Here is a 27,793-nt window from a genome sequence, read left to right on the forward strand (position 1 = left end):
AGCCACGGAGGGCGGGTCCGGCTCCGCAGCCGGTTGCTTGGCGGAAGGAAGAGCCCGGCGTGCAGGTGACTCCGTCCAGCCACTGCTCGGGGCGGGAGCTGGGGGTGGCCTCCTTGCCGCCCTGGCTACCCCCAGCCCTAGCCCCCAGCTAGGGGCGTTGGGCCAACCACGTCTCCGCGCCTTGATTGGATGGGGACATGGGCGAAGCATCTAGCCCTAACGACTCGAGGGGCACACCTGTTACCTTGTAAACGACTTTTGTCCTCACCATAGACCTGAAAGGGAGTGCTCCTTGTCTCCATTTTACTAATGAGAGAACGGAAGCTTAAAGAGGTGGGCCAACTTGCCCAAGGTCACAAAGTAAGACACAGAATTGTTAGTAAGTAAGATGGCACGCAGACTGAGTTCTTGAATGGTAAAGGCTTCCCCAAATGCTCCCTCCTGCCAAGCAGATCCTTCTCATTTTTGATTCTTGCGGGTGGGTGTGCACCCGTCCATCATGTTCCCAGAGCTCTTGACAGTTATAGGCTCTTTGGCTGCAAATCTCATCTGAGGCCTGCAGATGAGGAGTCCTTGGAGGAATTTCTTGGCTACTGGTAGCCTGTGTAGCATAGCCAAACTGTTACCTGAAGAAAGGCACTGGATTCTGCCTCAGTTTCACCCGTTGTAAATGGACTAATGCTATTACCTCATCTGGTTGAGATGAGGATTAAGCTTTAATCCAAGTAAGGCATGTGAAACAACCTCTTGATCCCTACTTAGCCTGGATTACCCACCATTTCATTTCATCTGACGACTTGGGGTTAAAAATGATTGCCTTGTGGGGCTGAGGTTGTAGCTCAGTGGAAAAAGTGCTTGTCTAGCACATGTGAGGCACTGGGTTCAATCCTCAGTAACATATAAATAAAATAAAGGTATTGTATCCCTTAAAATGAAAAAAAAAGATTTTAAAGGAAATTATTGCCTTGTAATGACTATCCCCATTTCAGAGATAAAGAAATGGAGGTCCAGAGACCTGCTGTTCTTTCTCAGCATTTTCTGCTGGGAGTCTCCCCACCATGAAGAATGAGGCTAAGGATAAGTCCACCTCACTCTAGACACTGGCCTTCAAGCACCTGTGTGGCTTCCCACTCTCCTCTGTACTTTACTCAGGCCTCAGGCCTCAAGAGAGTGAGGAACAGACCGAAGACCCCACCTACCCCCAGGGGCCTGGCCCATGGCCTGGGAACTACACCAGCCCCACACTCTGGTTTTCTGGTCAGGGATTCACCTTCTAGTACCCTCAACCCAGTGACCAGAGCACTCCACTGTACAAAGTCTTTCCTCACTTAATGCATACTAACAGACCAGCTGTACCTTCTCATCCTGGGGAGTCATCACAACCAGGCCCACCTACTGTCCCCCTCTTACGGGTACGTTCACATTTAGGGTCCATAACACCGCACTACTGGAAATTCCCGGGGTAAACCAGCTCCTTTGTACCTCCTGGCTGCCATGTCTGGAATACTTCCCACCCTGTCATCCACACACACATGCACGCATGCACACACTCATTTCCTCTCTCCTCACCCCCTGAATGTCTGCCTGGACTATTCTCTTCACCCTTCATGCCTCAGGCCAAAGGGAGCCAGAGTGTCCAGTTAAACTTAGAAACTCCTTGCCACATGCTCCCTCCAGAGTGATCCCTGCCTCTGCTGCCCAGACCTGTGCCCCTGCCTCTGCACATCCCTCCACCAAGGTCATGGCCATGCTGTGTTCTAAACAGTTACCTTTCAGGGACCTCACCTTGCTGTTCTCCTTGTGGGCGGGGATGGAGTGTGCCAGGCCTTGGCCCCCAGTGCTTCCTCAGTGAAGGTTGGTTAAATGGATAAACACCAAATAAAGAAGCCATGGCCGAGGCTAGCCAAACACAACTGGCAACGCCAGGAGTGAGTTTTTAAGATGGCAAAGACCACAGCCCCAAACTCAGGCGGTCCGGCCTCAACCCACTGCTCCATTGAGGATAATAAGGTAAGGCTCAGAGAAGGGGGCCACGGGCTAGAGCGCACAGCAGGTGAGGACTCAGGGAAAGCAGCAGGTGCTGGGCAGGGTTTGCAGACATCCAGCTCTGAGATCAGCCAGAGCAGGGTTTGAATCCCAGCTCTGCCGCTTGCCCTTTTGTGACCTGGAACACGTGACTTTCCTCTGTGCTTTATTTCCTCATCCGCAAAATGGGCAACATGTGTCTAACTGTGACTGGTGGTGAGCATCAAGTGTGGTCAGGCGCACTGCGCACTGAGCATGGAGCTGGGCATACAGTAGGTACACAGTCATTGCTGGTGACCATCACCATCATCATTACCCCAGGGTGCTGTCCTCAACTTCTCTCCTCCTTCTCTCCACCGAGGACGAACGTGTCCCCTCCTGGCAGACCTGCTGTGTGTTGGTGACTTTAGCTAGTCTGATAAGGTAATTCCTGCCCCTGCCTCGAAGGTACCACCCTACCTGGATCACTATGTTTGCCCAATTGCCCTTGGTGCCCTGATCCCCTAAAGAGGAATAATGATGTGGATGAGAAGTGGATGACCCTCCCCAACCTCTGTGCCTCTGGATCTCCCAGAGCCCTCCCTGCAGCCCTGAGATTCTCGGCAGATTTTCCCCAATGGATGTGGCAACCAGGGCTGGGTAAGTTTGGCCGCAACCCTTATCTCACATGAGAAGCGGAAAATCAGCTCCAGGACACCCAACTGTGTGACTTCAGGTCAATCAGCTCACGTCTCTAAGCCTCAGTCCCTTCATCTATAAAATGGGTACACTGTCTCTAAGGTACCTGGATCAGTGCTAGTGCCAGGGCCGACTATACAAAGTACAAGAGTTGGCCTGTCACCAATAAAGGAGATGCCATGGGCAAGCCTGCAGCCCCTAGACATGCAGCAGAAGCGAAGGGGACAGGAGGGTACAGGTCCCAGATGCCTCCCTCTCTGCCCTTGAGGAAGCCTCAACCAGAGGCCAGAGTGTTTACAGGCCTCTCTGGGCAGGGGATGGTTACGTAACGCCAGATGTTTGTGAAACTGGCTCAGACCCAGGCACACTTTGCAATCCCAGAGCCCCTTGCAGGCCTCCCCCGCCTTTCCCTCTCCCCAGCCTGGCTCCCCTGGCGCAGGGCTGTGGGGAGCTACCAAGGAGAAGCTCTCAGTCACTGGGCTGTTTGGTTGTCCTCACCCCCAAAGCCAAAAAGAGCCCCCACCCTGCCCTGGAGGCAAGAAAACCCACCTCGCAGAGACTGTCAGGAGCTTAAGAGCTCTTTCTGTGTGGGGCCCCAATCCCTGCTTAGCCCCCTCACTATTCTGGGACTAACATCAGCCTCCTCCCTGCCCTCCCTCCTCTGCCACCCTCACCCCTCCAGCCCCGTGGAACCAGCCTACCCTTTGCCACCTGAGGACCCCCAGAGACAGCAGGAACGGATTGAACAGCGTGGGTCGGTCCCCGGGCTTCCGCCATGAGGTCACCAGTCGGCCCTTGAGTGGGCTCCCAGCCTTGCCCTCTGCTGGCCTCTTGTCTGCCTGTCAAACAGGGTCCAGTGTTGGCCACATGTCCCTTTGGCAGGATGGGGGCATCCCTGGCCACAGCCTCCCCTGCCCGTTCTGCCACCTCAAAAGCCCAGCGTTCCCGTCATTCTCCCCTCCCAGAACTGCCCGGGAGAGAAGCTTGCCAACTGGTTCACACCTCACTGTGTTTTACAGACAGGGCCCCTGGGGCTCAGCATCTTGGGGATGTGCACCCCACACCCTAGAGTCAAACCCCAGGTTGCCAAGGGGAGGGTTACGTGTCCTAGATGCACGCGTCTACCCCAAGAGATGTGGGCAGACTGTTTCACATTAGGTTCTAGAGACGCAGAGACCGTTAAATCTGTGCTGAACTCTAGGCTCCTCTTCCTCAGAGCAACAATGTCTGGAGCCAAGGGGTCATACAAGTATCCCCCAGCCCCTACTCCTGTCACCTGCCTAGCCATCAGGCAGTAGATTTGTGACCCCAGGTTACATGACAGGAATGAGTCACAGAACAGACACCTGCAGACACCTCTGGCAGAGCCCCAAAATGTTCCTTTGAACTCTTCCTTGTTGGGGAAACAGACCCCAGGGAAGCAGAGGGACTGGCCCAAAGTCACAGGGTGATGGGCAGGGGTGGGGCAGAGCTACGCGTACCTCTCTGGACGCGTACCTCTCTGGAATCGCAGATTTTCTGGGCTTTCCTTTGGTCTTTGGTTTGGTTGCAGGGCTGGGGATCGAGCCCAGGGCCCGGCACGTGCTAGGCCAGTGCTCAACCACTGAGCCACATCCCCGACGCTTTTTGGTTTTGAGTTTTGCTAAGTTGCCCAAGCTGACCTTGAATGTGCACACTCCTATTTCCCCCACAGCCTGGTCCAGCCCCCCAGAACCAGAAGGACCTTGCCCTCAGAGACCATCAGGGTCAAACCACGTTTGCCTGGGGAAAGGCAGCGACCTTTGTAGGGCAGCCCAGCAAGTTAGAAACAGAGCCCCGGGCTTTCAACCCCGGGACCAGCCACTCCCGGGTCTCCAAGCCAGAGTCACCCTGCTGTCCAGCTTTCCAAACCCCCACCATAGGCACAGATGACCTGGTTTCCCACCTGATTTCCTTCCCTTCCACTCCCCTGTGCCCATGCCCACACTCATCACCCAACTACCGGGTCTGCCTGCTTCTGGTCAGTCAGTAAATCTTGGCCTTTGCCTGGTTCTGACGCCTCACACTCCTCTGGTTGGAACTGGAGATGAGAAAGAATACAGATTAACCCAGGTTCTTCCCCAGGGTCCATCTGTTTGTCCACTCTCATCTGTCCCACTCTCATCCATTCATCCAACTTGTATCTCACACCCAGCGTCAGTGGGTCCAAGTGTCCATCCGTCCATCCAACGTCATCCACCCTCTCATCCGTTCGGCATCCACCATCCGACCGACCCCTACTCCCAATCCAGCTTCTATTTATTCAACACCTCTCCATCCATCACGTATGGATCCTCCTCCGTCTGCTCAACATCTGCTCATCCATCCACCATCATCCCAGCCCTCATTTCCCATTCATCACCCAGCGTTAACTCATCCCTGTGACATTCTCCATCCATAGCCCGCCAGCACACCCCGCAGCCACCCTCTACTCTTCCAGCGTCCGTGTATCCACCATTGGTCATTTGTCCGTCATCCATCCATCCCATTCACACATCTGGCACCTATCATTCACCCGTGGGACAGTCTACCCGCTGTCCCACGGCCTCCCTGTGTTTCTCAGATGCTCCTCGACGGAGCCATGACCAGCCATCCACTGAGCCAAGCCCCTTCAGGCCTGGGCCAGGGCCAGAGGCACACAGATGAAGAAGGCTGGGCTCCTGCCCCTGTGGAGCTCATGTTTCGTATGGGGAAATGACAGCCCAGTGTGACAGATGGAGGGAAGCAAAACTGCCAAGCTCAGAAGGGGAGCATCAGAAGGGGAGCTGGGGGTGGGGTGTTTGGGGAGGTCTGAGGACAGGACACCCAAGATAAGGCTTGAACAACAAGCGGGTGTTTGGTGGGTGAAGAGGCAAGGAAACAGCACCCAGGCAGGGGAGCGGCATAGTGAAGGCGGGAGATGGGCTCAGTCCTGCAGACCCCCAGAGAGGAGGCTTTGGACGCTGCACCAAGGACGTCTTAGAGAGGAGCTAGGCAGCCCCAGCCACCATTCCTGAGCCTCCCTGGGACCCCTGAGCTGAGGCTGGACCACCTGCCTCCCTTTTGACAGTCCAGCCTGCAGCACCCCAGTGGCCCCTGGGACACAGCACCATGTCCTCCTCCCTGAGCTGCTTGTGGTCTCCTGACCTCCCTAACTAGTCCAGGGGCAGCTAGAGGGCAAGGGCAAGAGCAAGCTGGCTCTCCCTGCATCTCTGATGTCTGTGCACTGAGCTCATTAAAAGACCAATTAAGAAAAGTCTCAGGGTGGGGCGCAGTGATGCACGCCTATAATCCCAGAGGCTTGGGAGGCTGAGGCAGGAGGATCACAAGTTTAAAACCAGCGTCAGCAATTTAGTGAGGTTGTAAAAGCAACTTAGCGAGATTCTGTCTCAAAATAAAAAAATAAAAAATAAATGAAAAAAGGCTGGGGATGTGGCTCAGTGGTTATGCCCCTGGTTCAATTCCTGGTATACACACACACACACACACACACACACACAAAGCCTCAGGGAAAGACCACCAGGGAGGCCTCCCCAGTCCCACCCTGGGCTCAGGGCTCCACAACACCACGGCTGAAAGCACGGGCTTTGGAGTGGAGGCTTTACTGTCATTTCTCCTAACGTCTGCATGTGTGGTCCCCAGCAATGCCTAGTGAATCTGAGTCTCAGTTTCCTCATCTATAACAGGGGGCCGTCGCAGGTCCTTCCTGTCCGTCTGAGGCACAGATGGCACAGCACCCAAGATGTCACATGGCAGCAAACGCCAATGCCGAGAAGCTCACCCTCCTTGGGGAGGGCTGTATGGGTGAGTGAGCAGGAGCCTTCCCGTCCCCCCAGTGGTGCCGCGAGTGCTAGGTCCCATTTTATGGCCAAGAATAGGCCGAGAGCAGCCATGTTCCTGGTGAGCTACAGCCAGGTGGCAGGTCTCTCCCTGCCCCCACCTTCAGATACAGGCTCTGGGCTTGGAGGACGCACCAAAGTACCACTGAGATGGGGGGGACTTGGGGAGCACCTACTATGTGCCTGGTGCTGGGCCTACTCTGCACACAGTCCCCATTTAAGCAGTCTGTCTTGGCAGCCACCTCGACCCAGGGAGCACTCCCCAGCCTCTTCAGTGTCTGCAGAGTAGGGGCCCCAGGGAGAGGTGAGGCTCTCCTGGACTCAGCAACTTGGCATGGGGCAGGGGGAGGGGACACAGCCACACTGGCTGCAGTCCCAGGCATGGCCAGGTAGGGACCACAGACACAACACAAACCAGGTGCTGTGTGGCTAGAAGCAGAGAGGCCCTGACCAGAGCGTCCAGCTCAACGCATCAGGGTGACCCCCAGGGGGCAGACTTGGTTCTCCCCACCCAGCCCTCGCTACCTGTGGACAAGGCGGGGCCTGGGAGTCCTTCTCCTCCAGACTCGTGCCTTCCTCATCAGGGTGCTGTGGAGACAAGGGAGAAAGGGCAGAAGAAGCATTCGGGCCAGGGCTGGGCTTGTAGTAAATGCTCAAAACAGGGCTGGGATCCAGTGTTGGGAGCTGGGACCGTCTTAATCAGCAGGGAGGATAAGGAAAGAACCCGGGGGTGGGGGGGCTGGGGTCGTGGCTCAGTGGCAGAGGGCTTGCCTAGCATGTGTGAGGCACTGGGTTCGAATCTCAGCACCACATATCAATAAATAAAATAAACGTCCATTGACAACCAAAAAAAATACTAAACAAACCAACAAAAAGAACCGGGGGCGGGGTGGGGGAAGTGCACGAGCTGGGGTCATGCCGCAGGGAAGCCTTTCTAAGAACTGTCTGCACGGGGGTGGACTTTCTGGCCGCCCTTCAGAGGAGGGACAGACTCACCTCCAGCACTGAGGGGCTGGGCCCGTCGGTGGGGCTGCTGCTCCCCAGGTGGCCTATCTGCTCCAGAGTTGAGGTCTCTACGTCACTTGTCACTTTGGTCTTTGGCCACTGGGTGGAGGTGGAGGTGTAGGCAGGGCAAGGTGGCTGGGTGGGGCTCTGGGGCCGCTGCCCAGGGATATGTCCATTCACTTGAGTGGCCTCCATCCAGTCTTTGGGTTGGCTGTGTCGCTCTGGCTCTGGGGCATCTTTTGTGCCTGGGGGGACCAGCTCTGGTCCTGAAGTCCTGGCAGGGTCACCCCAGTGTCTGGCTGGGTCCTTGTGGGGCAGCCGGGCCTGCAAGAGCTCCAGGAGACCTTCCCAGTCCAGCCTTGGGAGTCGGGCCCAGGCCCCCTCCCCAGGTGCCCGGAGGAGGCCCAGCAAGTCCCTCCAGTCGAGGTCAGGTGGCTTCTCGGGGCCGGGAAGGTGTGGGCATGCTCCCTCACCCCTCCAGCCCAGGGCAGTGGGTGTCTCTGGCTGCGGAGGGTATGAGAAGTCTTGGGGGCCTGCCCAGGAACTCTCTGGGAGAGTCACAGGCTGGTGGGGACTGGATAGCTCCTGCAGGCTGCCCCAGCCCCCCTGGGCTGGCTCCTGGAAGGGGTCCTGAAGCCCATTACTGGGGGGCTCCTCCTTCCAGGCCTCTGACTGCCCCCAGCTGTCCCTGTACTCCCTGGGAAGGCCTCTCCATGTTCCCTCCAGGGTTCTGGCAGCCCCCAGGCTGGGCTCCCCAAGTCCTGGCCAGCCCTCAGGCCCTGGGCCTTTCTCGTGGTTGCTCCAACTTCTTTCCAAGTGTCTGTGAGAGCCCTGGGACCCCGTAAGCTCCTCCTGACTCTGCCACCCCCTCAGAGGCTGCTGGGAGTCTGCTCGGCTTCCTTTAGCAGGTCTCTCAGTCCGTGGCTCCCTCTCAGGGGGTCTGGCTGATGTCCTGGAGGGCGGTGAGGGGGCCTGGAGTCGCAGGTTACCCTCAGGCCGCCTCTCAAGACTCCGGGACCCAGGGGGCTCTGCTCTGCTCCGATGGGCGGCTGGTTCTGGCTGCTTGGCAGGGAGCTTGGTCACCTGAGGAACAGGTAGGAGGCGGGTGAGGCTCCCGGGACTGGGCTGAGTGGCCACTGTCTGTCTTGGCCGGGCCCGGGACAGTCGGCTATGTCCTCACAGTGGCTTGGATGGAGCAGACTGAATGAGCCAAGGCCTCTGGGGTTCTTCCCCTCCAGGGGGTCAGCTCTGCCCTCCCACCCATGTCCCCAGTTCCAGAGAGGGGCGTGCAGAAGCTGCTCACTCCCCGGCTCCCCGGGCTCCCCCTTCCCCGAGACACCGATTCCACCCTGGGCTATCGGGTGCCGGAATTTCCACCACCAATCCCCAGTTCCACTGGGGTGGGCCTCGCCCTCTTCGCCCTCTTCGAGCTTCTTGGGAAACACAATCCCCACCCTGGACGGTGGGCGGTGCAGCCCAACCTTCTCCAAACAGCAGGGAGCTAAAGAAGAAAGGGCCAGCACCCAAGGGCTGTTGGCAGAGACTAATTTGGGTCCTTTACATTTTACCGAGAGCTTCTGGCCCCTGAGGAGGGAGGAGGCCTGGACACCCGTGACTGGGACCTGACCATTTCACAGAGGACTGCCCTGCCCAGGACCCTGCCTTGCAAGGAGTGGGAGGAGGAGGCAGTGACTGCCCCTGGGACGCGACGGCTGGCAGTGCTCACCTGCCTGCTGGGGATGGGGCTGGAATGTCTTCGGTGAAGCTGGCTTTGACCTTGGCTGGGCCGCTGCGACCATCCCTCATCCCGAGCCTGGAAGGCCCCTGGTGCCTCGGACTTCCTAGGAGCGAATGCAGTTGCTCCTGAGGCCTTCAGGACCGTTCCACCCTCAGTGCCCCAGCCCCTCCCCTCCCACCCAGCGGGAGGAGATGTGGGGGGTCCAGAGACCCATGACAGCCCTAAATGAGGGTTGACCTTCTCGGGCCTCAGTCTCCCCTTCTGAGAAATGGGGCTGGGCAGTACCACCCTACTCTGCCAGGAGAGAAGCAGGGTCAGGCCTGGGCCACATCTCTCCTGTGTCGTGCTGCCCAACAGTCCACCAGCCACTCTAACAAAGGTAGACTGGCCCTTGTGGGAATTCAGGTTTACTGAGCACCTATTGTGTACCAGGCACTGTGCACACAATGTTTAAGCAAACAGTTTTTGAGCACTGAAAAGTAAGAACATCAAGCAGACTCTGGGCACATTTGTCCCCTCCCTTAGTAAGGAGGTCACCTCTGTAGACCCAGCCACTCCATGAATATTTTCATGGGGTTTGAGAGTCTGACTTCTTTTAAATTGGCAAGCAGAGAGGGAGAGGGTGGGGACGGGGTGGCTCAGTGGCAAAGCCTGTATTTAGCATGTTTGAGGCCCTGGGTTCAATCCCCAGCATCTCAAAAATAAATAATGAAAATAAATTGATGATTGGAGTCATGTCTCTGGAGAGTGAGCTGAACTGGGAGGAGAGGCCTGAAAAGGATGAGCCTAGAGTGAAAAGGGAGGGGAGAGGAAGCGGCCTCCCTGGGAGCCGCCCTGCAGCCTGCTGAAGAAGCCTGGGAGCGCGGCAGGGGTTTTGCAGAGTCTAAAAAAGTGCAGTTGGGGTTTGCTGGTCACGTGGCTTTTGCCAGTGTCATTAGAACCAGATCCACAGAGCAATTTGGGTTAGAATACACGCGCCCTCCCACCGAGCTGCGCCCAGGCTGTGGTTTGAGTTTTCTGCAGTTCTTAGCAGCTCACACAGAGAAGAGCCCAGGTCCCCTGGAGAGCTTGTAAGCTGGGGCGCTCCCCATCAGGTTCACTTTTTAATGTAATTGGAGGTGCACGACTTCCCTTTCTCCTTGAGAGCCATAAAGGGGAGTTTTCTCTAGAACTGAGGTCTGGTGGCTCCGTGAAGCAAAGCCCCAGGCGTGACTGGTGGAGGCGGCTCCCTCCTGGGAGGGAGGGGAGCAGGATAGGAAATGCCACAGCAGGGAGCAGGGCAGAGCTGCCTTCTCTCCCCAGTGTGCTTTTCCCAAACTTCACTTGCTAGATGGGCACTCCTTCCGGGAATTCTTCTTTCTTCCCCGTGAGACACTGAGAAGGACCTAGGGATTCTAGAACACTCTGAGGCCCCTACAGAGACCCAGCTTTCCTTATCAGAGGGGCCCCTGTTCCTGAGGGCTGGTGTGGCCACAAGGAGGAGGACTAAAAAGTTTCCTTTGGAAGCATAAATGGGCTCATCGACTTCCAAGTCATGAAGTCTAGCACAGAGAAGAAAGGCTCTGTTTTAAATTCAGGTGACAGCAAAACACACATATGGTTCTAAAAGAAAAGATTCCAAAGGTATCTAAAGAAAAAAAGGTCAAGATATCAAACTAAAACTCCTGATGCTTTGATGTGATAGCCCTTCCAGAAATACGTTCCAGGCTCAGAACAATGCTTAGACACAGTAGATGCTCAATAAACACGGCAGGATGGATGAATGGGAGACAATAGAAGTACTACTCTACCGCCACCCACCCACTCATAACTTCCAGTCTGTCCCTCACACAAATGCATAGTCTAAAAATTTGTCTTCAGGGGCTGGGGCTGAAGCTCAGTGGCAAAGTGCTTGCCTAGCGTGTATGAGGCACTGGGTTTGAGCCTTAGAACCAATAAAATAAAACAATTCTATCCATCTACCTACAATTTTTTTTTTTAATTTGTCTTCAGAAGACAATTGGCATTCCCTGTGGAAAAGTGCCACATAAGGGGAAATTTTACCCAGAAGAGTTATAAAACTTTGACCAAAAGGAAAATAATCTACTTTGAAGAGGAGCAGAATAAAATATGTAAGATTGTACAAGAATAACTAAACTGCTAATAAAAGGGCAAACAAATCCCTGATTTCTGTTATAAACCCCTTTCTCTCTCCAAAAGTCATTTCGGGGGGAACAAATTTGAAAGTTAACTTGGTTTAAAGATTTCAGAGTCTCTGGGCTATGGTTGCGGCTCAGTGGTAGAGCACTTGTCTCACAAGTGTGAGGCCCTGGGTTCGATCCTCAGGACCACATAAATAAAAAATAAAGGTATTGTGTCCACCTACAACTAAAAAAATAAAAATAAAAATATTTCAGTGTCTCTGTTGAATTTTCAATAAAACAGAGGTATACAAATTGGCATCAGTTGGGCACAGTGGCACATGTCTGTAATCCCAGCGAATTGGGAGACTGAGGCAGGAGGATTGCAGGTTCAAGACCAGCCTCGGCAAATTAGTGAGGCCCTAAGCAACTTATCAAGACCCTGTTTCAAAATTAAAAATTTAAAAGAGGTGAGGAGGTGGTAAAGTGCCCCTGGGTTCAATTACAGTACCAAAAATAAATAAATAAATAAACAAATAAATAAATGCCAAAGAAGGAATGACACCAATGCTGGAGTCCCCAAAGGTTGTCACTTGGATATCAAATGGATCAAGTGTACTGGAAAAGGAAATTTGAAGAATAAGAGATAAGGTTTCTTGTGCAGGTTTAGATCTCAGAGAAATGTCTCAGGGACAGCAAAGAGGAATTTTAAGCACCAAATATTACCTAAATAATAGGTATTTAGGGGCTGGGATTGTGGCTCAGTGGTAGAGCGCTCGCCTAGCACAGGCAGGACCCGGGTTGGATCCTCAGCACCACAAAAAAATAAAGACATTGTGTTGTGTCCATTAAAAAAAAAAATAGGTATTTAGGGAGTGGGATATGTTTTAAACTAGGCTGTGGTGATGGCCCTACAACTTGGTAAATATGCTAAACTTCACTGGAAGTTCTGAGCTTCAGACCTGCTTTCCTCCCCCTAATCTCCTTGACCTCAACTAATGGAATTCTAGCTCTGGGCCTTGAAAACTCCGCAGCCAGCACTGCTGGGAAGGAAATCTCAGCCACCTAATGAGGGGGACAGTTCCCCTTCTGGCACCAGTTGAAAGTTGAAAGTTAACTTGGTTTAAAGATTTCAGAGTCTCTGGGCTATGGCTGACCAAGGAGGTTCACACCTGGACTCCAGGCATTAGCATTATGTCCCAGGAAAATCATATGTAACCTCTGACCCTAACTCTAACCCTGACCCTAACCCTGCCAGTCTGTGAGGTCACTTATTTAAAACACAGGGCTTCTGGTTGGGGGTGTGGCCCCAGGTTGCATTCCCAACACTGCCAAATAAATAAGATAAAATACATGGCTCTGGCTGTACATTTTAAATGAACATCTCTGTTTTTGGAATTGCAAAAGGGCCTGTGAGTTTTCTTTGCTCCGTCAGAAAAGAATCATGTTCTTCCCCATGCAAGAGAGAAAAATATATAAATAAATAAAACATCCCTGACTATGGGTCAAACAAAAGTTCTGAGAATTTAATTTCATTAAATAAATGTGCTATTGCTCTCCCTCCTTTGACAGAAGAGGAAACTGAGGCTCACATGAGTGAACTCATGTTAGCAGGTCACACAGGATGTGAGTGGCTTGGACCCTGGATTTGAACCCAGCCTGCCTGACTCTAGTCTACATGCAAAAACAGAGATAAAGTGCCTTGCCCAAGGTCACTCAGCCAGTGGACAGCAAAGCAGAAGGACTGGACCCTTGCTTCTGGCAACATAACCCTGAGTCCACCTGCCTTGCGCTCCGCCTCCCGCAGGCCCCCTGGACGCCACTGCCCACCCAGGGCTCACCTGCGCTCCTGCCCGAAGAGGCGCTCCACCTCTGCGCGGCCAGGGCTGCGGGTGCGGGCCCCGTCGTTGCCCCTGTGCCTGGGGTCCTGGCTCCCTCTGGGCCAGCCTCCTGGGCGGGGGCNGCGGGGAGGAGGCCCGAGGCGCATCCCGGTGCCCAATGCACACAGGTGGGGGCAACTGAGGAGGGTCGTGGTGCGGGGGCTCGTTTTCGTTTTCGGTATCTGATGTGTCTGGGAGGAAGGGGAAGGGGTCATACTGGGTGTGGCGAGGGGGCGCGGATGCCCAGGGGGCATCGCGGTGGCCAATGCACACAGCCGGTGGCAGGTGGGGCGGGTCATGGTGGGGCAACTCCATCTCAGAGGCTTGGGGGTCTGGGAAGAAGGGGAAGGGGTCGTGCTGCAAATAGCGGGGCGGTGAAGAGGCTCGAGGGGCATCGCGGTGTCCTATGCACACAGCACATGTTGGCTGGAAGGGCCCAGAAGAGAACTGGGGCGCCCCACGGGCCCCAGGGTACAGAGGCGAGGACATGCGCCAGGCACTGAGGTGGCCAGGATCGTGGGTAGAACAGGTGGCCCCCGAGGGCAAGGTGTGCTGGGAGGGGCCAGCAGAAGTCTGGGGTGGGTCCCGCTGGGCTGGTCTGGAGGGAGAGGAGGTCTGAGGCCTGTCACCTTGGGTTGGCCGGAGGGACACGGATGCCCAGGGCACCTCACTTTGCTTGGAGCGGGATGGAGAAGAGGAACGGGGGCTGTCACTCTGAGTTGGCCGGAGTGGGAAGGAAGCCCAGGGGATGTCTCTGTTGGTGCGGTGGGGAGAAGGGTTCCTGGGACTGTTTCTCTGAGTGGAGCGGCAGGGAGATGGTGGTCCCGGGTTGTCCTTTGGGATACTGGTCTGAAAGCTGGGAGTCCCAGGGCCGTCCCGCTGAACGAAGGAGGAGTGTGGGGAGTCCCGCTGGGTGCAGGTGCTCCTGAGGTGCTCCCACCTGGTACAGGAGGCTTTGGGGTTGGCTCGTTGGGCAGGAGAGATTCTGGGGGCGTTCTGTTGGACGGAGGAGGTTCTGGGGGTGTCCCGCTGGGTGGTTCTGCTGGGGGAGGAGGTTCTGGGGTTGTCCCATTGGGCACAGAAGGTTCTAGAGCTTTCCTTCTGGGTGGTTCTGTTGGGAGAAGAAGCTCTGGGATTGTCCCGTTGGGCACAGGAAGTTCTGGAATTGTCCCTCTGGGTGGCTTTGTTGGGAGAAGTTCTGGGGGTGTCTCGGTGAGCACAGGAGGCTCTGGGGGTGTCCCGCTGTGTGGTTCTGCTGGGAGAGGAGGTTCTGCTGGGAGAGGAGGCTCTGGGGTTGTCCCTCTGGGTACAGGAGGCTGTAGGGTTGTCCCGCTGGGAGGTTCTGCTGGGAGAGGAGGCTCTGGGGTTGTCCCGCTGGGTACAGGACGCTTTGGAGTTGTCCCGATGGGTGGCTCTGCTCGGGGAGGAGGTTCTGGGGTTGTCCCTCTGGGTACAGGAGGCTGTAGGGTTGTCCCGCTGGGAGGTTCTGCTGGGAGAGGAGGCTCTGGGGTTGTCCCGCTGGGTACAGGACGCTTTGGAGTTGTCCCGATGGGTGGCTCTGCTCGGGGAGGAGGTTCTGGGGTTGTCCCTCTGGGTACAGGAGGCTGTAGGGTTGTCCCGCTGGGAGGTTCTGTTGGGAGAGGAGGCTCTGGGGGTGTCCCGCTGGGGTGGTTCTGCTGGGGGAGGAGGTTCTGGGGTTGTCCCATTGGGCACAGAAGGTTCTAGAGCTTTCCTTCTGGGTGGTTCTGTTGGGAGAAGAAGCTCTGGGATTGTCCCGTTGGGCACAGGAAGTTCTGGAATTGTCCCTCTGGGTGGCTTTGTTGGGAGAAGTTCTGGGGGTGTCTCGGTGAGCACAGGAGGCTCTGGGGGTGTCCCGCTGTGTGGTTCTGCTGGGAGAGGAGGTTCTGCTGGGAGAGGAGGCTCTGGGGTTGTCCCTCTGGGTACAGGAGGCTGTAGGGTTGTCCCGCTGGGAGGTTCTGCTGGGAGAGGAGGCTCTGGGGTTGTCCCGCTGGGCACAGGATATCCTGGGGGTCTCCCGCTGAGAAGTGGGAACAGAAGATTGTGGGCTGTCCTGTTGAGTAGAGGTTCCGAGGTTGTCTTCCTGGGCAGCTCTGAGGGGAGAGGACAGTTGAGGACGGCTTCCTTGGGTGGATGAGGTTCCGGGGCTACCCCGCGGGCTTACTCTGGCGGGCAATGAGGTCGCCTGGGTGTTCCGCTGGGTGAAGGAGGCCCTGGGGGTGTTCTGCTGGGTGGAAGAGGGCCTAGGGTTGTCCTTCTGAGCGACTCGGTGGGTAGAGGAGGCCCGGGGGGCTTCTTGCTGTGCAGAAGCAGCCTGAGCAGAGGCCGGGGTGGTGGCACTGTGAGGTCTGTGCTGTGGTGTCGCAGAGGAAGCCTGGGCAGGGGCTGAGTGCTGTCGCTCCAAGGAGAAGTACCCGCCTTCTCCCCAGAGCTTGGCCCAGTGCTGTGCGGCACAGCGGCTCCCAGCGCCCGAGTCTGGAGGGAGACGCAGAAGGTGAAGGTGAGGAGGGCGCCAGGCCAGTCCCCACGCCCTATCTTTCTTTGTCCCCAGGGACCCACGATGGGGGCAGACCCTGCTCCTCTCCATAAGGCTGGCTGGACCTCCCTCTCCTCTGGGGCTGGGATTTGAAATCAAAGCCAGGTTTGCTCGCCAGCAGGGGGCGCCAGGCCTGAAGCCACCGCACAACTTCCCGTCCAGTCCTGCTTCCTGCAGAGGGGGTTCCCGCGAGTTACTCCGATGTCTTCTAAGGAGCCTCTTGTGTGTGACACTCTAGAGGGCTCCTGTTCCCTGTGCCTGCCAGCTCTTCCAGCTCCGGAGGCCCCGCCCAGCACTGACTGTCTACAGGGAATCACAACCTCAGGCCCTGCCCCCATGTGCACAGTCAGCATTGACCAGATTCCAGACGACTTAGGCACCTCAGAGCTTCAGAAGCGCTGGTCTAGGGACAAATGAACTTCCCTCAACAGTCACCTCTTCCTGATCCCCAGGCCCATGATGGCATTGCCATGACCTTGGTGTCACCTCCACCCCTGATTCCTTGGCCACCAGCTGTGTCCTTGGGCTGGTGGTCAGGTGAGCAGTACTGTGGCCTTGTCTTGAAGGAACCACAACTGCCTTCCTGGACGTCCCCTCTCCTTTGCATTCAGCTCTGTCCCCTCCACCCTTGCTACGCGGGTGTCACCTAAATCTGGATCCCTAGCACTGCTGTTCCAGATGGGCTGATGCTCCCGGGCCATGCTGAGCGTGTCCAGACCCACCCGCTTCTCTCATCTCCAGCCTCCCCTCCACCCTGCCACCGCCGTTCCTCGCCTGGGTGGTTGCAGTAGCACGGGCATGTGTTCTTTGGGTCCAATGTCACGGTTTTCCCCAGGGAGATCCTTTCCAAAGCAAAATGACCAGATCCCTCTGCTCACAGTTTTGCAGGGGAGGATGAAAGACCAGAAAGCTGTCCCAGAGAGGACACAGAGGAGACCTGGCAACTGATGCCATGTGGGAGGCTAGAGTGGACATAAAGGGCTACTAGAAGAGAAACGAGAGGCTCCCAATGAAGTTGTAGTTTAGTTAATAGTGTCACACCCCAGCGTTCATTAATTAACTAATCAACATTTTTTGGTACCAGGGATTGAACCCAGAAGCACTTAACCACTGAGCCACATCCTCAGCCCTTTTTAATATGTTTTTAGAGACAGGGTCTCGCTGAGTTGCTGAGGCTGGCTTTGAACTCACGATCTTCCTGCCTCAGCCTTCCAAACTGCTGGGATTACAGGGAGGCACCACTGCACCCGGCTCTTTTCTTTTTTGTGCTGGGGATGGAACCCAGGGCCTTGTACACGCTGGGTGAGTGCTCTACCTACCTCCCCAGCCCTCGCTGTGTTCATTTCTTAATTCAGATCACTGCACTGTGGCCATATTCGATGCCAACATCCGGGGAACCGGGGCAAACGGCATAATGCACCTCTCATATCATCCGGGCAACTCTCGAATAAATTTTATTTTTTTTGGGGGGGTGCTGGGGATTGGGAACCCAGGGTCTTGTGCATGCAAGGCAAGCACTCTACCCACTGAGCTGTATCCCCAGCCAAATTTTTTTTTTAATTTTATTTTTTAGTTTTAGGTGGGCACAATATATTTATTTTATTTTTATGTGGTGCTGAGGATCGAACCCAGTGCCCGATGAATGCTAGCTGAGCGCTCTACCACTGAGCCACAACCCCAGGCCCTTGAATAAATTTAAGAGTATTTCAAAACAGGAAGTTAGAAAGAAAGAGAGAGAGAAGGGGTAGAAAGGGAGAGAAAGACAGAGAGAAGGGCTTCCTACTGCATTTGAAATAAAATCCCCAATTTCCGCCGCCAGGCTGGCTCTGCCCCCCCCCCCCACGGCAGCTTCCGCACCTGCCTACCTTTGGGTTCCTGGAACACACCACAGACACCTCACCACCCCAGCTCTTGCTGCTGCCTCTGCCTGAAGCACGCCCCTCTTCACCTGGCTGGTTCCTTCAGGTGCCCCTGTCACCGGGAGCAGCCCTGAGTCGCCTCCTCACATGGTCTCGTTCACTTGGTCCCCGGCTCCCTCCCCAGCAAGCTCTCTTCAGGAAGGGCCTTGCCCTCGGGATGGGGCTTGGAAAAGCGCTCAGCACACAGTAGGTGCACAGTACACACTATGCTGCCACCTCCAGCTCTAGCTGTGCTTGGGCCTGGGGTCCCTGTCCTTTGAGAGTGGGCACTGGCCGAGCTGCCCCTGCAGGGGGACCAGCTCCTTCCCATCATCTGAAGCAGCCCCGCTCCTGGCCCTTCCAGGACCGCCCTCACTCCCACAGCCCTTAGTGATCACAATGGGGTAGGCGCCTGCGTGTCCGTCCTCCACCAGGTGGGCTCTGTGTCACCTGCCCACCTGGTGAGCTCTGCAAACAGTCAAGAGCTCAGAGAGTGGAGGGCGGAGCCCTTAGCATCCCAGAGTTGGCCAAGTCCTGGGCCTTAGCCCCTGGCCTGCCATTTAGGAAGATGCCACCAGGTGGACAGTGGTGTCCACTTCTGATGAAGTTGGGCACAGAGCGAGGCTGCCCACCCATGTTGTAAGATGGGGTTTTTTCTTTTCTTTTTTTTTTTTTTAGTATCAGGGATTGAACAGAGGGGCACTTAGCCACTGAGCCACATCCCCAGCCCTTTTTATTTTTATTTTGACACAGGGTCTTGCAAAGTTGCTTTGGGCCTTGCTAAATTGCTGAGGCTGGCCTTGAATTTGTGATCCTCCTGCCTCAGCCTTTCTAGTTCCTGGGATTACAGGTGTGCGCCACCACATCCGGCCTACAATCTGTTTAGGAGCAAGAAACCAGGGGCTCAGTGAAAACCCCCACCTGCCCTTCCAGGACCCCTGGCCCCCATGGGGCCAGGACTGCCCACTGGAGCTCAAATGCAGATGCTCTGGCCCTAACCTCAAATCCTGTCCCTGCTGAAGACAGAGACAAGGAGACACAGAGCAGTGGCGATCAAGCGAGGGCTCAAACTCTGGGATTCAGCATCCTGGGCACATATTCTGGTGAGCACAGCCCCTGTGGGCTCGGCCTGATGACAGCCTCTCCCCTCTCTGGTAACAGTCATCCTCATTTCTCTCCTTTCCCCATATCGAAGGCCATGAGGTTCATCAGAAGCTGACCCTGGTCACCAGGTGGGCACATCCTCCATCCTGAGTCCCAGCGAGAACCCTTCCTGAGACTAGCCTCAGGTTAGAGAAGACTGGACCCTCCTTCTAAGGAAGCTGATGAGCTAGTGGGACACACCTAGCACAGCGGTGGCCATCATGCCAGGGTCAGGGGAGGGTCTATCTAAGGATGGAACCACCTCAGAAGAAAGCCGAGCAGAGACCAGTTTCCTGATGCTGCTGAACACCTGGATCCAGCCATGCCTGAAGTCACACCCCTGAGGCTTTTTATTTATGTGAGTCATTCCATTCATGTTCAACCAGTTTCCTTCCTTGCAACTTACGGATCCCAACCTGGTTATGAAATGATGTATTTAAATCAGGCAGCCTGCCCATCACGGTTGTCCCTAATTCCACAGAAACTTTACTATTATTAGGACTCAGGTCACCAAAGTAAGCCCTGCCCGTGGCCCATTTGCCAGTGAGGTGGCTATCTGGGGAACTCCAGGTCCTTACCATGTCCATGGTCACAGGGACTAGCCTGATAGAAGGACTCACCATCCTTTTTCTGGCCTGCAGTGTCTCCTCTTGTAGGGGACCTGGTGACCCTTCGGGCCCCTTCGGCTCTTTGCCCCTCCTGGGGCCTCTGCGGGATCATCGCAAGCAGGTCCCAGCTGGGGACTTCCGCCCACCTCTCAACAGTGTCGCAGTCCTACCAGGAAAAGGGAGGACAAAGCTGGATGGGGGGGGAGGTGGCCCCGGCCTGCAGTCCCAGCACAAGACGCCAAAGGAACTGACCTTGAAGGTGCCCACTGAGTGCCCTCACCGACCTCCCACCAACCCCCCACCAACCCCGGCCAGCAGGCAGCCAGAGAGCCCAGAGTCTGTCCAAACCCTCGCAGCCAGGAGATCTGGGTTCAGATCCCAGCCCTGTCACTTCCCCTCTGTGTGGCTCTAGTGGCCATGACCATCTCCAGGACAGAGGGAGGTGGAGCCCCCAGCCCTGCACACAGCCCGGGCCACCTGGGGGGCACCGGCTGGGGTGTTAGGCTGAGCCTGTCACTCCCCGCCAGGTTCCTCTGAGGGAGGGTCTCATGACAGGCCAGCCTCCTCTGCCCCCTGACGGCCCCTCCACCGGAGAGCTTGAGAGGACTCCAGGCCTGCTCCCACACCATTGGAGGGGCCCAGTCCCTGCCAGGACGATCCCTTTCCTGTCCTTGGAAACCAATGCCAAGAGTGGCCATGGGCTCAGCAGCTGTGACCAGGGCCCAGCCCCAGGCCTGCTCTGGACACAGCGCCCACATCCCAGCCTGGGCGGGCGGGTGACTCACCTGAGCCTAGTCAACCACCTTTGTCCCCACCGCCCCAGACCCTCCCAGTTCCTGCTGTGAGGCACCGGCTGGGCTCAGGGGGTAGATCCTCTCTTGTCCCCTCTGTCTCCAGCCCCCAGCTCACCACAGAGGATGACCTGCTGGTGTCATGGGTGGAACTGCCAGGGCTCCAGCTGGTGTCAGAGTTGGGGTCCTCGTAGCAGCTGCCACTCGGGGAGGGGGCCAGGCCCTCCAGATAGGGCACTGCTTCCAGCTCCTGGTGCCTGCTCCTGGGGGCAGCTTTGGGGTCCTCCTCAGGAAGCCCTGCTGTCAGGGACAGGCCCCTGGGACAGGAGACACTCGTGACTTTCCCCCCAAAAGTATTAGGGAGTTAGGGAGCACTCCTCCGCCCAGATGCACACGAGAACACACTCTACAGGGGCCGGGGATCTGCTGTCACTGCAGAACAGGGAGCCACACCAAGGGCCTCATGAGCTGTGCGATGACAGCCTCCCTTTGAAGTACAATGATTCCCATTTTATAGATGAAGGAAATGTGACTCAGAGAGGTCAAGATATTGGCCACGGTCACACAGCCAGAAAAGGACAGAGCTGGATTGTGAACCAGGACAATTGCCTGGGATCCAAACCCTTGTCACCAGAGCAGGAGTGGGGACTCTAGGCTCAGTAAGAATAAGACGATAGACTCATGCTGGACTAATGCGGGGAGGTGGGAGACTGTGGGGCAAGAGCTGCAGAGAAAAACCTTGCTTTAGAGAAGCCAGTCAGGGCAGCCACGGACCCAAGGAGGCATGTAGCTGATGTCTTTCAAGATGGCGACACACAGATTGACCTACAGGCTGGTAATGAGTGATGACCCCAAAAGAGTTCTATAGTCAAGTTTGGGACAGAACACATGTCTCTGCCTCCCGCACCCAAACCCACCCCGTACCCACCATGCAGATGCATGCCTACAAACTAAAAGTCCTGATGAGAAAGCATTCGACTTCCCCTATCCCAGGGTTTCTGAAATGTATTTGAAAGCCGGGCTTTTCTTTAAAATAACGTCTTGGGGTGAGGGATGTAACTCAGCAATACAGCGCTTCCTCAGCGAGGGCCGAGGACCATAAAAAATGAATGAATAAGTAAAAGTAAAGCCTACTGTGAGGAACACATGTTTCCAAGCAAGGCCATTTGATTCTGCACGGTGAGTGTGTGGGTGTGTGTGCGTGCGCACGGTGCTGGGATGGAACCAGAACTTCACACGCGCTGGGCCAGCACCCTACCACTGAGATGCGCCCAGCCCTGACCTGTCCCTCTTATTTTACAAAGAAAGTGAGGCCCAGAGAGATGGACCAACTTGCCCGAGGTCCCACAGCCTCTGAGGGACAGACCAGAAGCTGGGACCCAGGTTTCTGGATCCTGAAGTCATGGCCTCCCCAGGTTCCATGACCCCATACGGGGAGTCCAGGGGAGTCCAGGTGAGCGCAGGCCTGGGTGGAGGGAATCGAGAGACTGGCGCAGTGCACAGCCAGGAGGGAGGGTGACAGCTGGTACCCCCTAAGCGCAGGCCTCCTCTGCATGGCCGCTGCCCCCTGGAGAGAAGCTGAGCTAGGGAACTAGCGAGTGGGTAGCACCCTCAGGAAAGACAGCCAGGGCTGGGGACAGTAGGCTCAGAGACCCAAGACCCCAAAGGGACAGTCTGATCCGAGTTCTCCTGTGGGGCTGAGGTGCATGCCTCCTGCCTGCCTGTGCCCAGAGCATGGACTACCCACGTGACCCTCTTCAGCAGCATCAGGCAGACGCTGTCCCCGTGGAAAGCGCAGGAGGGGTAGGTGAGGCCACCCTACCCCAGGGAGCCCTTCCCTGGGTCCTTGGGCTCTACCCACCTCTTGGGCCCCTGGCCCACCGCAGACTGGCAATTGGAGGTGGAGGTGCTGAGCGGGTCCTCAGGGGCTGGCGGGCAGCGGGGCAGGTCGTAGTAGGGCGCCTCAACGCTGGAAGGGCTCCCCAGCTCCTGAGGCAGAGCAGGAGAGAGATGGGCTCAGTGCCTCTCGCACTGGGCCACGGGGCGGGTGGGTTTCAGCCATGTCCTCAGGGAGCGCCTGCTGCTGCACGAGGCTGCCCCTAGGGACCCGGCTGGGGCTGGAAGGGCCTGGGGTGTGTACACAGCGGGCCTAGGCTCAGGTGCCGAGTTCTAAGGTGTGTGTGTGGCGTGCGCACATGTGCATGGGACTCTTGAAGGTGTGTGCGCGCACAGAGCGTTAGGGGCGCAGGGCGTGTGCTTGTGTGAGCGCATGCAGGTTCATTCAGGGGTGTTTCAGTGCCTGAGAAAGCAAAGTGACCCAAAAGGGCCTCTGGTGGCCAGAAGGCAGGTGCACGATGCCTGGCCTGGCGAACAGGGAGAGGTCTGTGGGGAGAAGAGCTGAGATGGGAAGCAGATCTCAGAGGAGAGAAGAGATTTGCCCTGCTCAGGGCCAGGCAGGGGCTCAGGACAGGAGGCAGGGGCTCAGGACAGGAGGCTGGGGCCCCAGGTGTGGCGAAGGCCATGGCCCTCGTACTCCTCTCCCCTCCTGGCCTCAGCACGGCCACACCTGGGCCCTGGAGCTGGGCTCACCCAGGGGGAACGGCGGCGGCTCGCCTCCACCAGGGCCCCCCCAGTCCTCCGGCTGCCTGGAGTGGCAGGGCCTCCCCTGGTGGTGGGACACCCGGCCATGGCACCCGTGCCCCGCCTCCTCTCGGGTTACCTGGGCAGCGGCTCCTGTGGTAGCAGCAGAGGCTGGCGGCTGTCAGCACCCTCGTCCCCGGGGGGCTCCAGCTCGGGCCCCCACACTGCCGCCCTCCTGGCCCGACTCTGGGCCGTGGCGGCAGCAGCAGAGGCAGCGGAAACCTTAGAGGGGCCGGCAGGGAGCAGGGGCCCCTCATTACTGTTTCATGAGCCAGGGCCCAGCCAAGAACAATGGGCCACATGAGGCCCAGGAACCCGATCCCCGCGGCTCACCTGAGAGCCAGGGCGGGTGGGAGCCTGGGCGGGGCTCCCTGGGGACCCTGGGACTGGAGTCCAGGGCCGAGGCTGCGGCCTGATCAGTGCCCCAGGTGGGCACAGGCTTTCCTGGACCCAGGAAAGTCACCCCCAGCAGGGCCTGGGAGTGCTGAGGTGTCGGCTGCGACTCCAGCCAGAGGAGGCCGAGGGGATCAGTTTCACCCCCTGCCCCGCAGCCAGATTCTGATCTGATCAGCGCTTGGCAGCAGGAGGTGTCAGATCCACAGCCGGGCCCGGCGCCTTGGCCACCCAGGGGACAGCGCAGCAGGAAAAAGAGGGACTGGCTTGCTGGACACTACCAAGGGTCCTGGCTCAGCAGCACCTCCAGTCTGGCATGGCACCTGCTCCCACTTTCACCCCAACTGCCACCCACTGCCCACTCACTGCCTACTCCCCAGGCCGGCAGGCAGTCCCCACTCTGACTACTGTCTGGGGGTCAGCGCGGGCTTCAGTCTGAGACCTGCGTCCTGTCTGGGCTCCTTCACTGCCCAGCCAATGGCCTCACCAGGGCCTTGTCTCTGTAGTGCAGGCAGAGGGAGGCATGCCCAGGATCATGGCCATGATCTGCCCTCTCTGTGCCTCAGTTATGTCATGCAGAACTGGCCTGAGCCACGTCCTAGGGGCTGCCAGGAGAATTAAATGAGTTAATATCTGTAAAGGGCTCATCTGCCCTTTCCCATCGTAAGTATAATAACAACGAAAGAGCATTAAATAAACTGTAGACGCAGGCAATTGTCAGAGTAATGCTAAATGCAATCAAGACTCTGTGGAAGGGCAGGACCCGACCACCCAGCCACCCACCTTCCACTGCCTGCCGCCCCGCACCTGGCTGTGACCTGGACAAGGTCATGTGACCCCTCCCCTGGCTCCCAGCCTCTGGGAGACTCAGCTGTGAATAGAGAGGGACAGGAATCCGGAGCCAGGGGCCTGTGGGAGCTGGATTCCAAGGACTCCTTGTTGACCATTTGGTCAGCAGTTGGTCATTCTTGGTGATGATGGGGACACCCTGGGACATGGCCATTGACACCTATTCTAGAGTGGCTGAAGATGTCAGAGTGGACCTGGCCCTGCGTCTCTGTGCCCACTGTGAGTAGAAGTCTGGCAGGAAACTTCAGTCCCTCAGACTGGAGGCGCTTTCTAACAGAGGCTTTTCCGTTTCACATGTTTGAAATCTCAGGGGCCATGAGGTTTGTTTGTATTTTGTTTTGTTTGGTGCTGGGGATGGAATCCAGGGCCTTGCACATGCTAGGCAAGAGCATCCCCAGTTCTTTATATTTTTATTTCTTCATTTTGAAACAGGGTCTTGCTAACTTACCAAGACCGGCCTTGATCCTCCTGCCTGGGTCTCCCAGGGAGCTGGGATCCCAGGCATAGTCATTTTAAGGGGTCAGTTTTTCCTTTTACATCTGCTACACAAGAATTCTGTCCTCCATTGAGCTGGGTCCCACGGCCGGGCTCAGCCCTGGGAGGCTCAGGGGAGTTTCACACCTTGGGGTCTCGTCATTGGAGCAACTGGAAACTAAAGGATTCGGTACCAGTACCCTTCTCTGGTCATGAAACCCACTCTACCTGTGGCTGCTGGGAGGAGGCCACACTCTGGTGTCTGCCTCCCATCATGGGCTGCGTGTCTCTGTCCTCCGGGATTCTCCGCCTCCTGTTACCTGGGGCTAAAAGCTGATTCAGTGGCCAGAGCTTGTCTAGAAACAGCTGTGTCCTGGCCCTGGGGGCCTCTCCTCTTCCCACCCCATACTCTGCCCAAGACTTTTGCTGGAGCCAGACCCCAACGATGGGCACGGCTCCATCTCCTGCTGCGGTCTGACGCTAAGTGCAGCCCTGGTCCTCTGCAGCCTCCCGTCTCCACCGTGCCTGCAAGTGCCCCACTCACCAGGCCCCAGCAGCTCCACGCGGACCTCCACCCCAAGTAGCTGCCCACAGAAATAACGAGGGGTCAGCCAGGGCTTCTCTCTCCCCCACACCCAGATTATCAGCTAGTTCTCCAGTGCGTCCTCTGTTACCACCCCAAAGCCCCGTCCTCTCTGGCACAAATGGGTACTCGCACATTTTCCTCACTGGTCCCTGATTCACTCCTGCCTCTCAGCACTTCATTCTCTGCCCAGAAATCACAGTGACTCTGAAAAATGCAAATCGAATAACATTCATTGTCACTTTTTTATTTAAATTCCTCAGTGAATCCCATGACTGTCTGAACAAAATCCAAAAATCCTCAGCTTGTCCACAAAGCCACATGAGGCCCCGCCTGGTGAGACACAGGCTCCGTCCGTTTTCCATCCAGCTTCATCCTGTAGCTTCAGTGTCCCTCCCTCTCACTTACCACTCTCCAGTCCACCAATGTGCCTCCTCCTTTCTGCCTCAGGGCCTTTGCACATACAGTAGTACTACTGTCTTCCTCTGCACTTCCCCAACTTCGATGGCTAATTCCTGCAAGCCTACCCCTAGCAGCCAAGTGTCACCAGGGAAACCTTCCCCATGCGCCATCATTTACCCTCTGCCACTTGCTATTACTTATGGCACTTATCACAACCATGACTAAATAATCACGTGCAGAATTTCTGACTCTCCATTTCCCTGACTATCAGCTACACAAAGCAGGAATCTGACTGTCTTACTTATCACTATGTCCCAGTATCCAGCACCATGGCAGGCACATTTTATGCACTTATTCAATATGAATAAATACGTGAGTATTTGCTGAGAATAGGTGAGGTTGATGCTGGAACTCACACCTGTCTGAATCCACACTGGCGTCTCCCCACCCACTGGGAGGAGGTCACTAGCATGGGAGACGGACTTACAACACTTTTGTGCATCTGTTGTCCTCAGGGACAAGGTGGCAGCTGTAGCTGGAGGTATCGAGACTGGTGTAAAGGAGCCTCCAAGCTTACCTCTCTGGTCAGGAAGGGGGTAAAGAAGAAACTGCAGGTACTGAATGGGCTCCACGCAGCTTGGGATAAGTACTGGCAGCGATCCAGAGTGAGGAGCCTGCTGCCCCCACGGACCCAGGAGGACAGTAAAGCCCGAGAACGTAAAGGGCCCAAGGCCACACAGCCGTTAAATGGTAACCCCAGGACTGCGCCTGCAGCCTGCTGGCTCCCAAACCGAAGAGTATCCTCCACGGCGGCCGCTTTCAGATCTCAACCCCTGCAAGAAGCTCGCTGCCAGGCTCAGGAGGAGCCTCAGACCCCACAGGGAATGACGACGTCAGAGGGGGTCAAGGCTGGAAGGGCCTCTGGAGATCCAGGAGCCCCACGCCTCCCGGAGTGTGTGTGCCAGGCGCTCTGGGATTACCGTACAGGGGCTTGGCATCGGACACACCAACCGCACAGTAAGAAAACCAAGACTCTTTCGCTCTCACAGCAGCTTCAGGAAGAAAGTCTTTGGCAGGTTCTGGGGTAGTTTTAACACCCAATATCTGCTAACCTGCCTTCTTTTTTGGGGGAGGGTACCGGGAATTGAACTCAGGGGCACTCGACTACTGAGCCACGTCCCCAGCCCTATGTTGTATTTTATTTAGAGACAGGGGCTCACTGAGTTGCTTAGTGCCTTGCCATTGCTGAGACTGGCTTTGAACCCACAATCCTCCTCTCAGCCTCCAGAGTCACTGGGATTACAGGTGTGTGCCACACATCGGGTTAGGCCCTGGTCTTAATTTCTTATTTGTGGTGGTGGCGTAAAGTTTTGTCTCATATAAGTGAAAAAAAGATGTTGCTTTTGGGGTTGGGGTGCAGCTCAGAGGTAGAGCTTGCACAGGGCCCTAGGTTTAATCCCCATTATCCCCCCACAAAAGATTTTAATCTAAGGAACAATAAGTAATAGATTAGATGAAGCTATAGTAAAAATCAAAAACTGGAGGAAAATGACTAAAGATTTTAAAACATCGACATGGTTCAGCCACCTCATTGTATCAACAGGTAAACTGAGGTGCTGGCCAGAAGGAAGCATTTGGGTTCAACTTCAAGTTCATGGCCCAGCCATTGTGATTCCCCCATCCCAAACCACCCCAGCCACCCAGGAAAGCCAGCTCACCTGGTGTCTTGCTCCATGGGCCTCCTCAGGGTGGAGGCAGTTTTGACAGCAGCTCTGGGTAAGCATATTGGCCTCGAAGGGTTCACAGGAGACCTTCTCAGCCTCATGCTCCATATTGGGTGAGCCAGGCCAGGGCAGCTCCTGTGAGCCACTGGCTGACCTTCTAGAAGGGGGCCTGGGGAGAAAGGGGGGGTAGTTCAAGGACCAGATGACTGACTAGCCATCCACTCAGACCCTAGCCCCAGTGTCTCCAGGCCAGACGAGGACCAAGGATCCATGGCTATCCATCCACTCATGTTCATTTATTCACTCAGTAAACACTCCTCAATCCCTAAGCACCCAGGCACACTGCCAAGTATTTGACATGTGAGTTTTTAGCCCTCACTACAGTGTTGTTCAAAGTGTGTTCCAAGGACCCTACGTTACACAATCCTGGTCTGCTCATAAAGAAATACAGA

The 27,793-nt window shown here is 56.2% G+C and overlaps 1 protein-coding gene across 1 annotated transcript in view; it reads right to left on the reverse strand.

Moving 5' to 3' along the window:
• Positions 1 to 27,469, reverse strand: part of LOC107139657 (TRIO and F-actin binding protein) — a 48,148-nt gene extending 20,679 nt beyond the window's left edge. The window contains 10 exon segments of the mRNA XM_048807966.1: positions 3,405 to 3,542; positions 4,685 to 4,762; positions 7,536 to 8,627; positions 9,271 to 9,385; positions 13,119 to 14,948; positions 14,950 to 15,775; positions 19,498 to 19,651; positions 20,395 to 20,593; positions 22,138 to 22,265; positions 27,336 to 27,469. Coding sequence (XP_048663923.1) covers positions 3,405 to 3,542; positions 4,685 to 4,762; positions 7,536 to 8,627; positions 9,271 to 9,385; positions 13,119 to 14,948; positions 14,950 to 15,775; positions 19,498 to 19,651; positions 20,395 to 20,593; positions 22,138 to 22,265; positions 27,336 to 27,449 — 4,674 coding nt within the window. The 5' untranslated portion in view covers positions 27,450 to 27,469.
• Positions 27,470 to 27,793: the final 324 nt, after the last annotated feature.

The sequence above is a fragment of the Marmota marmota genome, unplaced genomic scaffold (assembly GCF_001458135.2).
Source record: "Marmota marmota marmota unplaced genomic scaffold, marMar, whole genome shotgun sequence".
Taxonomy (NCBI): domain Eukaryota; kingdom Metazoa; phylum Chordata; class Mammalia; order Rodentia; family Sciuridae; genus Marmota; species Marmota marmota.